Source organism: Vanacampus margaritifer, chromosome 3 (assembly GCF_051991255.1).
Source record: "Vanacampus margaritifer isolate UIUO_Vmar chromosome 3, RoL_Vmar_1.0, whole genome shotgun sequence".
Classification (NCBI taxonomy): domain Eukaryota; kingdom Metazoa; phylum Chordata; class Actinopteri; order Syngnathiformes; family Syngnathidae; genus Vanacampus; species Vanacampus margaritifer.
Genome location: NC_135434.1, coordinates 8658573 through 8674962, shown reverse-complemented (window position 1 = coordinate 8674962; position 16390 = coordinate 8658573). Strand labels below are relative to the sequence as shown.

Sequence of the window (16390 nt, the reverse complement as noted above, 5' to 3'; positions counted from 1 at the left end):
CAAAGTAACAACAAAACACCAGTGGTGACAGCGACAATGATCCGACAAAGACTGAGGGGAGACAGGAGACTATATACACACACACACTAACGACAACAACAAGACACACCTGGAGCAAGACACAAGTGGCTGAAGGCACGGATTGGTTGACACGAGGAAGTGCAGGATTACACTCAACAAGTGACACACAACCAAAACCAGAACCCAAACATGACAGATTTGTTGAACTCATCTTACATCAAGGCTAATTTACGATGGAAGATGATGTCAGACCATGGTTTAAAATTAACTTTCAACTTCAAGGCGCACTTTTAAAGAAAAACTGAACTTTATGAGGTTAGTTCTATCAACACTGTTGCTGTGTGGCTCATTCCAAACTGACATTTTTGGCGGAGGAACTTTTTGAGCACTATATGAGTGGAACAATTAGCTTAAAGTGACTGAGCAAAAGAAAGGAGGTCTCCTGTGTCTTCATCAGCATGTTTAGTGAATATGATACGATTTCAATAAAGTTTTTATATTGATGAATATTGATTGTGAACTGCTATATTGTAGTGCAGAGGTTAGAAGTTATTTTGGTGATGTATTGGAATACAAAGTTTAGTATTCATCCTCAAATCCGTAAAATGCCTCCGTTTCCTCTGTAATGCCACACTAATGTTATTTTGTATGTTATTTTGTGACGTGATGGTGTTATTAAGAGGTCGATCAGGAGTGTACAGTGTTCCCAGTGTTCACTTTTCGCCGCCTTGTTGTTTCGCGGATTTTTTTAAGTGCAATTTTACATTCATTTTTTTTTTTTTACAGTAATGTACCTTTTTTTTTTAAATAAAATTTATGAGGGTTTGAACATTAAGAATCAAAGTGTTCATTGAGCAGTCAGTTAGTGTATATTTTGTTCCCTAAGCATTAGTTGTGTTCAGGCGGGAGTTTCCTGTCATTGTCCTGGTGCTCCAGGTTCCCTGCTTATAAGGAAACTTTGACCTATTTCTCACATACAAAGCTAATAAAAAAAAAGAAAACAAGTATTTTATTTGTATATAGCTCCTAAGGAAATGGGCTTTGTTTTCAGTAAATAGTTTGACTTGACATCCAAGAAGGTTACCTCTTTTATTGGATACAATCTGATTGAAATCGGCATAATGACATCCCTCCTAGTCATAGGATGAGAGCATTATGGGATGTCGAGCATGGAAGTATGAGCGCACACTCTTTACGTACCTTCCTCTTCCTCTATGACTGTGCTTCGTTCGTGTTAGTCACTCGCAGGTGTGTATACTGTATGTTGAGCACATTGCACGATAAGAGTCTTTCTTACTTTAAACAGTTCAGTTTGTATTGTAAATATTTAAAAAAAAAAAAACACACCAAGGAATAACACGCTACAATATAGGAAAGAAATTCGGTACTGCATTGCTGCTTGTTTTGCTGGAAATGTGTGATGAATAATAATGTTTTAAAATGACTGTGTTCAATTACTTATGATTTCAAAATTTAGTCAGATACTTTAAATGACACATAGCTTTTGTCAGTATCAATCAAAATTGAGTATGAGTTGAGGGAGCTTTGTTAAGGCAAAATATACTGATACTGCTCTTGTGTCAAACCATTTACATTACATGTAATGTATATATATATATATATATAGCCACGTCCTGGTTGGAATTTTCTTTTTAAGTAACCGCCAATCAATAAATCTGTTACCAGTTCAGTTGGGCATTATATCATCTCAATGAAAGAGGTAGGACTGGTCACTTACAGAAGTGTCACCTCACTTGAGGATGTAAAAAAAAAAGAAAAAAAGCAGAACATTGAGTACCCGAAGAGGGCGCCGCTGATGATTGAACTTCCTTCTTCCCGTATGGATGACGATGCTGTAGGTTATTAATAGGAGGCAGGTCATATTACGGGCAGCGGTTTGATCGTGATGACGCCGTGAGAAACAGGGAATGAGATATTTACGTTTGTGTTGCTCATCACTTCTTTGACTGATTACAATTTCCTTCATATGTACGCTATATAATAATAATGGATTATTTAAATGAATTTAATAGGTTAGCCTTTAATTCTTTCCAACTGTCTTGCAAGTTCCTTCTTGACAATTATTCCATATTTTAGGATACAGAGGAACAGATTGCAATCAAACAGTGCCGCCAGGAGCTGAGTGAGCGAAACAAAGAGAGATGGTGTCTGGAGATCCAGATCATGAAAAGGTCAGTTCCTCTTTGCCCCCCCCCCCCCCAAAAAAAAAACCCCTATTTTTGTAATGTGTGTTTTTTATATAAGAAAATATAACTCAATAATATTGATTATGATGAATTATTTGATGCTCCTTCTGGTATGTTTGTCTGGTGCCACTGGAGGGCAGTATAATGCAGGCATGCAGACACAAACAAAGAAGACTTTCATAGCTACTGTAAGTGGCTCAGATAGTTGCAGTTATGTTCATCTTTTTTTTGCAGAGGGTAAATCATATATGCCGGTGCACTGTTTGTGATCAAATAGCCTATCTGTTGCTTAAAGTGTTATACCACATTGATGCTATTGGTTAGCCCATGTAATATGCTAGCATTAAGCTAGAGGATTTTAAGGCAGTTATGTGGTTGTTTTAAGGTATTTTGTCTCACTCCACCGCCATGCCAATAAGATTTAGATTCGATTTTTTTTTTTTTTTTTTTGATTTAGATTCGAAAATATCCTTCTGAATTGTCCAATGTTTAGTCCTTAGCCAGCCTGGATAATGGCTCGATATCATTCTTGGAGTTTTGTGTGCATGTTTGGAGTCTTAATTTAGTAGGAGGATTCATGACAGTGTTTCTGACAGTGGGCAGCACATTTCTCTACATAACTGAGCCTCCTCCATGTTCATTTGTGTCTGTAAACACAGAGCTGAATTTGGTCTAATACAGTATGTCCAAAGGGCATTCTTACAGAACTGTGTATTTTTCATCCTTTAATGGAAGAGTACCAACAATTTTTCCCACGTGTAGCATCTTGTATTACATTTCTCTTTTTGAAAAGTTCTCTGATGGGAAGTATAGCTGTACAAACTTGTCTTGACTCTGGTGAAGAAATCAGGGATTTTCCTCTTTATTTTTAACCATTCAATGTTTTTTTTTTTTTTTTTGCCTTGAGCTGTGTTTGAATAAATAAAAAAGAAAACACAACATTTGTTGTGACTCACTGCAACACATTCCATGACATGTGTTTGACATTTCAGAGTTCCACCCCCATCTCTATTTTCTCAACTCAAACCCTCTATCCTGAAATAGTAAGACTGGCACGGGGTATTTAATAATAAGAGGTTTGTGCGGAGGTGTGGGGTTATTTGTGGACTTTAGGTGGCTATTTCTGCCACCTCCTCATTGTGCTCTGCTTTTGGTGTCGTCACGTCCTTTTGCGTCTGTATTGTGGGCGTGTCTTTTTTTTCTCTTTTTTTACAAGACGTCAGACGTGTGTGTGTGTGTTTGTGTGTCAATTGAACTATGTCCATGAAAACATTTCAATTTCACAAGTGTGTTGTTCTCAGACAACCACAGACCTCGACTCGTGCACCCACGCTGTGACAAACATTGTCAGGGCAGGCTATTATATAATCGCACCATAAATGTCTACATGCACGTATTCTGTAAAAACACGACTTTAATGGGGGTGTTTTGGGCTGAGATCTTTTTGGGTTCTGACATACTCTATGTTTAGAAGGCTTGTTAGCACTTGCTAATTCAGAGCGTCTTCCTGAACTTCAATGTGTTTTTAAATAGAATCTATTTTCCGCATGAGATCATATCATTTTCTCTCGTGAAAGCATCCTGTCTTTATATTTGAAACACTTAAGTTTGTTAAAAGGGTTCAGTCTTTTGACAAATGAGCACGTCTGCCTGCGTTTTTCATTATTGCAGCGTCTCCTGCTAATGCCGCTGCCTCACACCGATTATATGTTCCACACTGTTGCGAGCTGCAGAATATCAACTACGCTCTAAAAAGAGAATTGTTGAACCAATGTAAGATCATAGAGTGGATTGTTGACCAACTTAAAAAAAAATCACTTCAATTGGTAACACACATTTCAATTAAGTTAATCCAAAGCGAATATATTAAGTTCAATTAATATGAGTTCATTAAACTTAATATATTCACTTGAATTAAGTTAATCCAAAGTGAATCGCTTCAATTGGTAACACACGTTCGAATTAAATTAATCCAAAGTGACTATATTTAAATTTAATTATGAGTTCATAAAAAAATATATATTCACTTGAATTAAGTTAATCCAAAGTGAATATATTAAGTTTAATGAACTCATAATTAATTAAATTTAATATAGTTGCTTTGGATTAATTTAATTCAAATGTGTGTTACCAATTGAAGCAATTTTTTAAAGTTGGTCAACAATTCGAAAAGCAGTCCATTTACCATTAATCTTAAATTGGTTCAACAAGTCCCTTTTTGGAGTGTAGTTTGTTAACGTGATTTTTCTACTTTGAGTCAGGCTTTGTGTTGTCTGAAGTTGTTAAAGGATCTTTGTGCAGTTTGTCACTTTTTTTTTTTTACTCGCGACTGCCACCTCTGGCCCAAAGCATAACTGCAGCATCTGTGTCAGAGGTAAGAAAAACTCCACCCCTCCCCAAAGAAACTGTGGAGTGTGCAGGGTCCGCACACTCTACTATAAAGGGAAGATAAAAGCTGATAGATGCAGTCAGCGTAAAACAGTCAGGGCTCTTCATACTCATCTGGGCATTGGCGTAGCATGCATGATGTAGTAAAAAAAAGCTTTAACATTACCTTTTCAAACGGCACAACAAAAAGACTTTCTTCATTACGTACCATCCATTGATGGGGCAACGAATGGTACCCAAAAGATGGACTGCTGTTGACAATTATTGCTTCTTTATGACAGGAATTAAACACAAGGCAAAAACGTACTTGAAAGTTCCAGAAATGTTCTCTCGACAAACACAAAATATCTCACTGGCCAATGGCCATTCACCCATAGGTTTTTTGTTTTTGTTTTTTTAATGTACTCAGGTTCCTACTAAGGGCAGCTCAGATGAAACTGTTAGTATCGTTGAGGCGACAAGAAAAATGTTAAAACTTCATCAACATTGAAATGTGTGCTGGGTGCAGTTTGCTAGTTTTTCCAATATATCAATGTTACATATAACCTGGAAACTGCAAGATGATACAAAATTGTATCGTTATGAGTTAGTTTTGTCTTAAAACATACCAAATTCTACTGGAATGATGTGAGGTTGAGTGTTTGGCTTTTTACTCGCTCTTTTCTTGCTAGTCTAGTTCCTTGGCAGCACTTTTATTTAACCCAAATTTCAAGGGACGGTTTTCAAAACTGTCACAGATTATTTATCTACGGTCACACAACAACCTTGTTGATATTAAAGTTTTTTTTCACAACCGAAAGGCAACAATGACCCTCCCGGCCCCCTTGCCAACACTTGGCGTTAATTGTTTTGTCGCCAGTGAAGTCTGGCTAAGCAGTCGCTCGGATTGTGTCCTCAAACTGAAAACAATGATTAGGAAATAGCCAACATCGCCCGCTTAACATCTTTGTGATGTGAACTACTCAACACGTTTCTACAAACCCTACAATCCAATGAAAAATGCTTGAGGCAGCAGGGATTTTTTCTTCTTCGCTGTGAGTCAGTGACCTCTTTGCAGGGACGCCCCCACTCATCAGCCATCTTTTTGGCTTCAGTTTTGCTTGAGGCAGAGGGCTGCCCCACCCGAGTCTGGTGCTACTCAAGGTTTTTCTTCCCGTTAAAAGGGCGTTTTCCTCGCCATTGTCAAGTCGTTACTCACAAGTGATTTGTTGCGTGTCTCTAATATCATAAAAAGGCCTGGGGGGGTTGGGGGGGGGGGGGGGGGGCATATGAAATGTTTCTTGTGATGACTTGTTGTGGTAAATAGAGATGAATCGCTAGATTAGAGCTTGTGTATAGCACTTTAGTATGCACTGATTCCATACTATAAATATAAAATATATATATATATTTTTTAAAATGAATGACTTTTGTCTAAACACACTCAGGTTGGATCATGTCAACGTGGTGGCAGCGAGGGAGGTTCCCGAGGGGATGCAAAAACTTGTGGGTACCAATGACCTGCCGCTGCTGGCCATGGAATACTGCCAAGGAGGGGATCTCAGAAAGGTAAATAAATAAATAAATAAATAAAATACAAAATGAGATATTTATGCATTTTTTTCCCCCCTTGTATGTGTGTGATTTCGGCATGTCCCACACACTGCTCTGCTTACTAAATTGTGTGTAAAAAGTGGTTAAATGAGTCAAAATCAAATCATTTTATTGTCCACAAGTTATTGAATAAAAACAGTCATTTGGACACTATATAGACTATTTTCACCAACAACATATCGTATATTTTGCGTGTGTTCCCAGAAATTGCTGTCCACCCTGTCATTGTGGGGAAACTGCAACCCTTAAGAAAGTTTCTGGTGCGTTCAGTGACATTGTAACCACAAATCTGTCTTTTTTTTTCAATGGAGGCCGAAACATTTGTTGCGGAATAAATATTCTATCATTTTTGTCATTACGTGGGTAGGCGGATGTTGTCGAGTTGACCGTGTCCACTCTGTCATAGTGAAGTATCAGTTTATTTGAAAACCTTTCAGAATGATGAAATCCATTTGTTAAACGATACGCAGCCAGCTTGCTCACTGAATCATGTTGAATGTGCTCGTTTAATGCTAGCATTAGCAAAAAATGTCCACCCTGTCGTGGTCAGCAAGATCACAAATTTTCTGCTTGCAGTTAATTTATTAGAAATAAAGTATGGGAGCTAGACCGATACATATTTATCAATGCATAACATCTACTTAATACAATGATTGTGATGTTGATTGGAAAAACTCTAAAAGGCACGTAATGGCGATATTAACTCTAATGATATGCAGCACGGTGTCTCACCCTGTTTTTGCCTCAAGGAGTTATTTGAGATTCGGAGTTTGTTTGTGTCGGCGAATTTTGAGCACATTTTGTTTTTCAATCTAAAACCAATGAGTGTGCACTCTGAAGTCATGCAGAATATTAAAACCAGACAAAACCAAATGCCAACCATCATGAGCCACAAAGCCAGTGAAAGCAAAAGCGAGTTGTCGGCAGATGGCGGTTGAGTCTCATCCTTTTGTCAGGTTTCCAGCAGTGGAGTGATTGGCGCTTATCGTTAACAAACGTCAAATAAACCCTTTGCTGATTTACCAGTTTGTTCCCTCTCTGCACAAAATCAACAGCTTTCAGCCCATCATTGGGTTTGTGTGTTAGAATCGGGGCCTGTGCATGAACGCAATGTACTTAATGGATGGAAAATTCTCTAATGGCGACAAAATGAGGACATGCTCTAAATCACGAGGAGGACAGATTCATATGACATGGTCATTACTCTTGCTTGTGTCTCTTCCCTCCGCAGTATCTGAACCTCTTGGAGAACTGCTGCGGAATGCGCGAGGGCTCCGTTCTGATTCTGTTGTGCGACATTTGTGAGTATCACCAGCGTCCTCATTGTGATTTTGGTGAGAGTGGAACTATTGTTTGACTAATTATGCGTCCGAGTGAGCGGGCAGGATGATTAGCAGCAGCTTCCTGTCGTTTGAAAAAACCCGGGGGTCATTTAGCCTGTATGGTGACGTCACCGATTCGCCGCTTACCCTAAACCGCAGCGATTAGTCACCATGGCGACGGCCCAACCATAGGCAGAAGCATACGTCATCCATCGGACGACGTCACTCGCTTTCGCAACGTCCGAGCACTCGGTGCAACATGTGCCGCTGCTCTCGTGATGCATACACTTTTGAAAGGCGCATATGGTGTTGCTCATTTAGATCGTAATACGCACACATACCAATACAATGAATATGCTGTCCTTGTTATGCATTGGTGGGTGTTTCTTGATAACGACCCTTTCAGCTTCACCATGTTTTACCCTATAAACCCAAATGAATCATATTAAATTTAAGACATTTTGAGCCCTCTATTTCATGAGTATAATTTTTTTCCCCCCATTAAAACCCAGGTGTATATGATCTGACACATGCATTTCACGGATAATCCATTAGAGGGCAGTATCACCCAGCTGATGGCTTTTCCAGCCGTTTTGCAAGATCGCCCCAATTTAGAAAGGAGACACCTATACTTAATTATAAAATTAATAGTGGGAAATGTTCTTTCTGATTTGGGAAAAATACTAATACATTATGTTTGATATGTGTGTTTATTATTATATTTGTATAGTTGTAAATTTACGAATTAAAAGCATTGTGACCGGACGCATCAAATATGACACAAATCAAAAGTCATATATGGAAGTTGATAAAAAATATATTTAGTTTGGTCAAAAGGACCAATAAATATTCTATTTACAAAGAATCAGAATTTTCTCTCATATATTTCATGGTTCAGGCTTTAGAGGGTTAAAACAACTTTTGAGTCAAAACTTTTCTTTGCACGAATCTAAACACAGTCTGCTGTCTGCTGAAATTGACATCAAAGTGCCCTCGGGCTCGCATTGTGAACATTACAGCTAGTGTTGTTCCGATACCGGTATCGGCAGAGGCCCCGATACTGCATAAAAACAGTGGTATCGGCATCGGCAAGTACTAACAAGTAACATGCCGATGCTATTATTTCCGACGCTAATATAGGACTTTGGATGCAGCATCTTGTGTTTTACTTGTGTGTGTGATGTGTTCACTGCATGTCAGGCTAGGATATCCTATTGGCCCTTAAATGCTCTGAACCAATGGCAGGGCAGCTTTTTCATGTTGAAAAAACAACAACCCAGGTATCGTAACGTATCGGAATCGGTATCGGGGGCCCAAAAATCGGTATCGGAACAACACTAATTACGGCTCATCTGTTTTCTGGGTTTGGGCACATGTTGTAATGTCATGAAAATAAGAAAAGTACATTTAAAAAAAACCATTGGTTTTCCTTGCACGCATACGTGGCAAACCGAGGTTTGGAAATTCTGAACCCTGGAGCCAATTTTCTGTAACCCAAAACAGGCCTTAGTCTGATCAAAAATATGAGTCCAGTTCTTAGGAACTTGCTTACTAACATGAAAGTTATATTTGGCGGTGAATCTTGCTAAATTGGTCCCATTTTCTTTTTCTTCCTCTTAGCCTCCGCTCTGACCTACCTCCACAAGAAGCGAATCATCCATCGAGATTTGAAACCTGAAAACATTGTGCTGCAGCAGGGAGAGAAGCGGGTCAGTTCAAACGCCCTCCTGACCCGTGACAAATACGCACAAACCACAAAACCAACGTCAGATTTTTTGGTTTCGACAAGCTTTCCACTACAAGCCCTTAGTATGACTTTATGACGGAAAACCAAATCCTACAGTTTATTTTTCCACTTGTAAAATCTGGACCTCTTTTTTTAAAAAGGTTACGTAACGATCCATCTTCCATCGGAGTGTTATCTGACACAGATCAAACATGAAGAGTACATATTACGTTAAATAATAATTGTTTACGTGAGATGATTTCATCTGTCACCTTTTTTTAATGACACTTTTCTGCACAGATTCGCCAATCTAATTGAAATTGCACAGAGTTAATAGTTTGAGCACCACCTGTTGCTTTAGCATGTGCTTGACAGCCTACAAATCCGATTTATGTGAAAAGATTTTCAAACAAAAGAAGAGTGAGGGAAATGTTTTGAAAGCTAGCTTTGGTCCTGTAAACTTAAAACGTTTTATGGTTTTCCAACTCAAAATTTGAGCTGAATTTTCTTGGGAAAGACGATCCTAATGTCGTCCATCTGCGGTTCGGTATCAGCCTCCCAAGTGTGTGTGCACTGTATATTAATTAATAGGGTAAATATTTGGGAAAATTCAAATCGGTACAGTCAGGCATTTGGTGTCCATATTCATTTAAGTTTAAGTTAAATTTAAATATGGTTATCTGTATTATAGCAATACATATTTGATTGCTTTACGATGAAAAGTAGTTATTGTACTTATGACATATTTTTGCACTCACAAGACTATTGACGATGCCAAAATGTTAACAATTATTCGGAACTTCTTCAATACCACTTTTTTTTTTAGACAATGTGCAAGTACTAGTACTTACATTTTAAGTACTTGTCGGTACTAATTACTGATACTTGATACTTGTTAATGCTATTACGTCTTGCAATTGTGATGGATTTTTTTTAATTGATCTAATATTATTCCAAAACACAAACTACAATCATTTCTTGAACATAGCATGCATTTCACTCAAATATAATAATTTTTTAGAGCAACAACTTGTCATTATTGACATTTTAAGGGATGTTCGGTACCACTTTTTTTCAGACCGATACCAGTACGTGTACTCAACTTTGGAGTTGCTACCAATACCAACTATCGATACATAACCCCCCCCCCCCCCCCCCCGCCCCCCCCCAAAAAACTATAACAAATCATTCTTAAAGATCAAGATATCCCAATATAGCATTTTCCCTTAAAATTGCCCGAAATTAATTTATATTCTTCCCATTTGTAATTTCTAGTTCCTGATCATAAAACGGCCACAAAAGGACAGCGAATACTGGTATCGGTTGCGAGTACTGATACCTTGAAATAAGTCCTGATATCGGCCTGATACTGACCCCGCTTAAACTAAAGAAAAATGATGTCCAGATATCACATCTAAATTATTTTACTTCACAGAAACTAAATTGAGTGACTGATCATTTCATGTTGATGTAAACAACAATTCTTCACTTGAACCAACCTTAATTTTTTTGCCTTGATCCAAATTATTTTTCTAACATTTTAGTTACTGAGCCAAACTAATTTTATTTATTTTTAACTGAATTAATATTCACTTGGACACCAGTTAATTAATTTATGTATAACCAAACAATATTTCTCGCATTTTATAAAGATTGCATCTAATCCCCCAATTCCAACCCATAATAATTAGCCCCATTTTTACAGTCTTTTGGTATGGCCTGGCCAGGGATTGAACCCACAACCTCCCAGTCTCAAGGTGGACACTCTACCACTAGGTCACTGAGCTGGTTTAGTTTATTTGGCTTATAAAAAAAATAAAATAAATTGTATTGTGCATCTCATAAAACTGCAAAAAGACACTTGGCCAACAGTATACTCAAAATATATTTATTAATCTTATTAAAACATTAACAACAGATTAAAACATATGCAACATATGAACTAGCGATAAGGGTGGAGAGAGACGAGGAGAAAAAAGATGATTGAGAAGGCAGAATATCCCACTTATGATATCCCATGGGCAGTCTTCCGAAAGATGTCAGACAACAATAGCAAAAAAACAAAACAAAGAAAAGATTATTAATAATTAGGTGCATCAGGCGATTAATATTTGTAATCGTAATTAATCGCATGACTTCACTAGTTAACTCACGATTAATCAAAAATGTTATATCTGTTCTAAATGTACAAAAAAATTCTAGGTTTTCATACTCTTGTTAACAAAAATTTTAAAAAATGTTGAACTAATAGAAATAGTTTAAATTAATTTTCTAAAGTCTATAGCTGTCAATGGCAGTGAATGAGTTAACTCGTAACTTACTTATTACTTTTATACAATGTTTGCATGTTTGACAATCAACTCCTGCAACAAATGACATCGGAATCTTTATTCTTCATACGGCTCAAAAATCCAAATGTCTTATTTCCAATCACGAGAAGGCAGCCTTGATAGGGCAAATCATTTCAAGATGGGCCAGACAAAGTCCGAATTAATGATCAGACATGAGGAATCTGCACGAGACAAGCCAGGATATTAAAAGGGAAATGAGGACAATGGGCCACAGGTGAAGCACATTGGGAAAGAGGCAGGAAGGAGAACAGACATGACAGGAAGAGGCAACCAAAACAAAACTATTCAAAAAGTACCAAACCCGACACTGTATTCATATACACGTGATTGCAATAGTTAAACCACAATTTTTCTTCCCACCTGTTCAAGTTGATCCACAAGATCATCGACCTCGGCTATGCTAAGGAGCTGGACCAGAGCAGCCTTTGCACCTCCTTTGTGGGAACACTGCAGTACTTGGTCAGTTGGACACGTCGTATGTGTGGCGTCATGACCTTCCCCAACTGACCTTCACGATCCTCATCTTTCAGGCTCCTGAGCTGATCGAAAGGAAGAAGTATACAGTCGCTGTGGATTACTGGAGTTTCGGGACGTTGGTGTTTGAGTGCATCACGGGGTTTCGCCCTTTTTTGCCAACCTGGCAACCTGTTCTCTGGTAGAGTCCCAACTTTCTTTTTGACTGATGAGCTTCTCTTATTTTCTTTCACCTTGAAGTCAGTCGAGGCTCATCGTGTCATGATGAGACATTTTTTTCCCGGAGTTTGCTCAACCTTTGCCCCCGTTACGTGACTGAATTTGAACATACTAGGAACACATAAACACACCAAAGTCTCCAACATGAAGAATTGCAGGATATGTGTGTTGTGCCAACATCAATGCCGCTTGTCCTTCACTGTTATGGCGAATGAAAGTTATAAACCCTGAGGGCATGTTTGAGTTGCGAAAAGGAAAAATACCCGCCCCATTGTCTCAAACTTACAGTTCCGGTCCTGCATATTTTCTTTGTACTTTATTCCACCCTAGATTATTAACTCATTCACTGCCACTGACGGCTATTGATGTCAAAAATTCATTTGAACTATTTCTATTAGTTTAACATTTTTGTTCCACTTTTGTGAAGAGTATGAAAACCTAGAATTTTTTTTATTGTACATTTAGAACAGGTATCAAATTTATGATTAATCGTGAGTTAACTGGTGAAGTTATGCGATTAATTACAATTAAAAAATTAGGAGCGTCGGTCAGTTAAAATCATAATTAATTGCATGACTTTATGAGTTAACTCACAATTAATCACAAATTTTATATCTGTTCTAAATGTACAATAAAAAATTCTAGGTTTTCATACTCTTGTTGACAAAAGTGGGGAAAAAAATTAACTAATAGAAATAGTTCAAATGAATATTTGACGTCTATAACCGTCAATGGCAGTGAATGAGTTAATATACCCTCACATAAGACAATATTAGTTACTTACCAGTTTGGATTTTAAAAATCTGTTTGTTATTGTGTTTGCAATTAGCAGTGCTAATAAGTTATTGTCATATTTCCACCCTGTAATATAAAAAAAAGGCATTACAATATTGTCTTTGTAAAAAGCAGAATATTTCATGCAGTCTGTAAATAACAAAAAAGCCAGTCAGTACATGATGATTTCCAAAATCTAAGACTTTTCTTCTGCCATTTCTAGGCACAATAAACTGCGACTGAAACAAGACAGTGACATTGTCGTCTATGAGGACCTTTCCGGGGTGGTCCGCTTCTCCAAACAGCTTCCACAACCCAACAACCTCAACAGGTGAACCACGTCACCGTAGAAATGACACTTTAAGACATACAACACGAGAGCAGTGGTCACAGACAACAACAAAGAGATTATTTACCAACAAATTGTTTTTACCCAAAGTATGTATAAACTGTTAGCCTATTACGAGGGGTTTCAAATTTTGGTGTACGATTATAGTCTGAGAAAAAAAAGGCGGTTTTACGGTTATTTTTATAGACATACAAAAATCACAGCAGCATTCTTTGAAAATGTTTCTTTTTAACATCAATAAACAACTGAAAATAAATTAAAAAGTTGCTGCCTTTTAACCCTGGAGAACCCACGGGGTCAAATTTGGCCCCTATAAATTCTGCTACTCAAATAACAAAGACCTTTTTTTTTTTTTTACAAATTTAACTTCAAAAGTCCAGAGTGCCACTTCTGACCCCTGCATGGGGCCATCTAGTGGATGAATATTGAACTTACATGAGCCAGAGTGGTGGTGACAAGATGGCTTCACCATCAACAAAACAAAACCATCTTCTCAGCAAACCATCAGATGGTAAAATTGTGTTTTTTTTTTTGTTAATCTATTTCATATCATGTTGCAGAATGCCTAGGAGTATGTTTTATATATATATTGATAAATTAGCCACTCTGAGCTAGTTAAAAAAAACAGTTAAAATTGAAAAAACATATATTTTGGTGTTCAGTGAATTTATAGCAGTCATTGAATGTATAATTCATAATTTTCCAACGAAGAAAAGGGTTCTTGGGTTCTCCAGGGTTAAAACAAATACAGCACACAAGAAAAAAAAAATATATATATTATAGTTAAAGAACTTGAAAAGCTCAAATTGGCTTTAACTTTAGATTTACTTTAACAAAATTAAGATAAATAACTGAATAATAAAATATAAAGTATGGGCCTGGGCACTATGTATAACAAGTGGACAATACGTACCCTCTTTTTCTTTCATCTTTCAATTTCTTTCCATTTCAATCATACATATTGCATGACGTCCCCAAGAAGTAACTCTCAGTTTCAAAAAGGTTGGTGATTCCTGTATTAAATGTGTGTGAGGGGTTTCAGATTTTGGTGTACGATTATAGTCTGAGAAAAAAAAAGGCGGTTTTACGGTTATTTTTATAGACATACAAAAATCACAGCAGCATTCTTTGAAAATGTTTCTTTTTAACAACAATAAACAACTGGAAATAAATTAAAAAGTTGCTGCCTTTTAACCCTGGAGAACCTACGGGGTCAAATTTGGCCCCTATAAATTCTGCTACTCAAATAACAAAAGACCTTTTTTTTTTTTTTTTTACAAATTTAACTTCAAAAGTCCAGAGTGCCACTTCTGACCCCTGCATGGGGCCATCTAGTGGATGAATATTGCACTTACATGAGCCAGAGTGGTGGTGACAAGATGGCTGGCAACATGCTGTTTTGTTGAGCTGGAAATCAATCCAAACAAAACCATCTTCTCAGCAAACCATCAGATGGTAAAATTGTGTGTTTTTTTTGTTAATCTATTTCATATCATGTTGCAGAATGCCTAGGAGTATGTTTTATATATATTTTGATAAATAAGCAACTCTGAGCTAGTTTAAAAAAAAAGGGTTAAAATTGAAAAAACATCTATTTTGGTGTTCAGTGAACTTATAGCAGTCATTTAATGTATAATTCATAATTTTCCAACGAAGAAAAGGGTTCTTGGGTTCTCCAGGGTTAAAACAAATACAGCACACAAGTAAAAAAAAAAAAAAAATGAAATATTATAGTTAAAGAACTTGAAAAGCTCAAATTGGCTTTAACTTTAGATTTACTTTAACAAAATCAAAATAAATAACTGAATAATAAAATATAAAGTATGGGCCTGGGCACTATGTATAACAAGTGGACACTATGTACCCTTTTTTCTTTCATCTTTCAATTTCTTTCCATTTCAATCATACATATTGCATGACGTCCCCAAGAAGTAACTCTCAGTTTCAAAAAGGTTGGTGATTCCTGTATTAAATGTGTGTGTCTGACTTTGTCATGTGGCATGTATGTATGTGACAGTCTTTTATCGGAGAAGCTGGAGAGGTGGCTGCGGCTGATGCTCAAGTGGTCCCCGCAAGAAAGGGGCAAAGAGCCGGACGCCACGCCCAGCGACTGCTTCTCCCAGCTGGAACTTATTCTGCAGCTCAAAGTGAGATTAAGTCAAATTAATTGTATTGCAAAGGAGGTTATATTGCTACAAGTGCTCTTTCTTCAAGTAGGATTTGAACTATTCTCCAATCCTTTCTTACAATAAGATTGAATATACTTTTTACGCAAAAAAAACTTTAATCTCATTCATGATGGTGTTTGTAGAGCTAATTATTATATTTTAGGTCGTACTTGGGGTAAAAAGTTTTAGAACCGTTTCAGTTCCATTTATGTTCTACTGTATTCCTCTCAGATGGTTCAGGTTCTAAACATGACCACCGCCAAGATCCAGAGGTACGCAGTCGCCGACGACGAGACGGTGGCCGAGCTGCAGAAGAGAATCGAAGAAGACACGAGCATCCCCGCAGCCAAGCAGGAGTTACTGCTGGAGGCCGGTTTAGCCTTGGAGCCCCATGGACTGGCCACGCAGTGCGCCATCGATTATACCGTAATGACAACATCTCATATGACAACACACTTTCACGATAGAGTTGTCAGTGGCACTGTGTGATGATGCACGATATCTCATGTGCAGGAAATCGATGGCCGGCGGACAGACTTCCCTCTCGTTTTCCTGTTTGATCGCTCATCTTGTAGTTATGAGCCACCGTTGACTCCTCGCGCCCTCCCTGAAAACATCTGTTTTGTCCGTGAGTCCTCAAAGTCTTTAAATACTATTTTGTTGTTAGTGTACATTGAACAGTGTTCAGTCCTCAAATTTTTTATTTTTTATCTTTTGAGAGAGAGAGCTCAGTATTGTTCATTCGGCAATTTTACTGATTCGACATGCCATCATCATTGCTCTCTCTTTTTTTAAAAC

At 37.5% G+C, this 16390-nt stretch overlaps 1 protein-coding gene across 1 annotated transcript in view; it reads left to right on the top strand.

Annotated features, from left to right (window-relative positions):
• The window catches only part of ikbkb (inhibitor of nuclear factor kappa B kinase subunit beta), a 29982-nt gene that overhangs the window by 1751 nt on the left and 11841 nt on the right, over positions 1–16390 (top strand). Inside the window, exons 3-12 of the mRNA XM_077562125.1 lie at positions 2119–2213; positions 6044–6164; positions 7441–7510; positions 9152–9240; positions 11978–12067; positions 12139–12263; positions 13299–13406; positions 15442–15571; positions 15824–16018; positions 16106–16220. Coding sequence (XP_077418251.1) covers positions 2119–2213; positions 6044–6164; positions 7441–7510; positions 9152–9240; positions 11978–12067; positions 12139–12263; positions 13299–13406; positions 15442–15571; positions 15824–16018; positions 16106–16220 — 1138 coding nt within the window. The remainder of the gene's footprint in view (positions 1–2118; positions 2214–6043; positions 6165–7440; positions 7511–9151; positions 9241–11977; positions 12068–12138; positions 12264–13298; positions 13407–15441; positions 15572–15823; positions 16019–16105; positions 16221–16390) is intronic.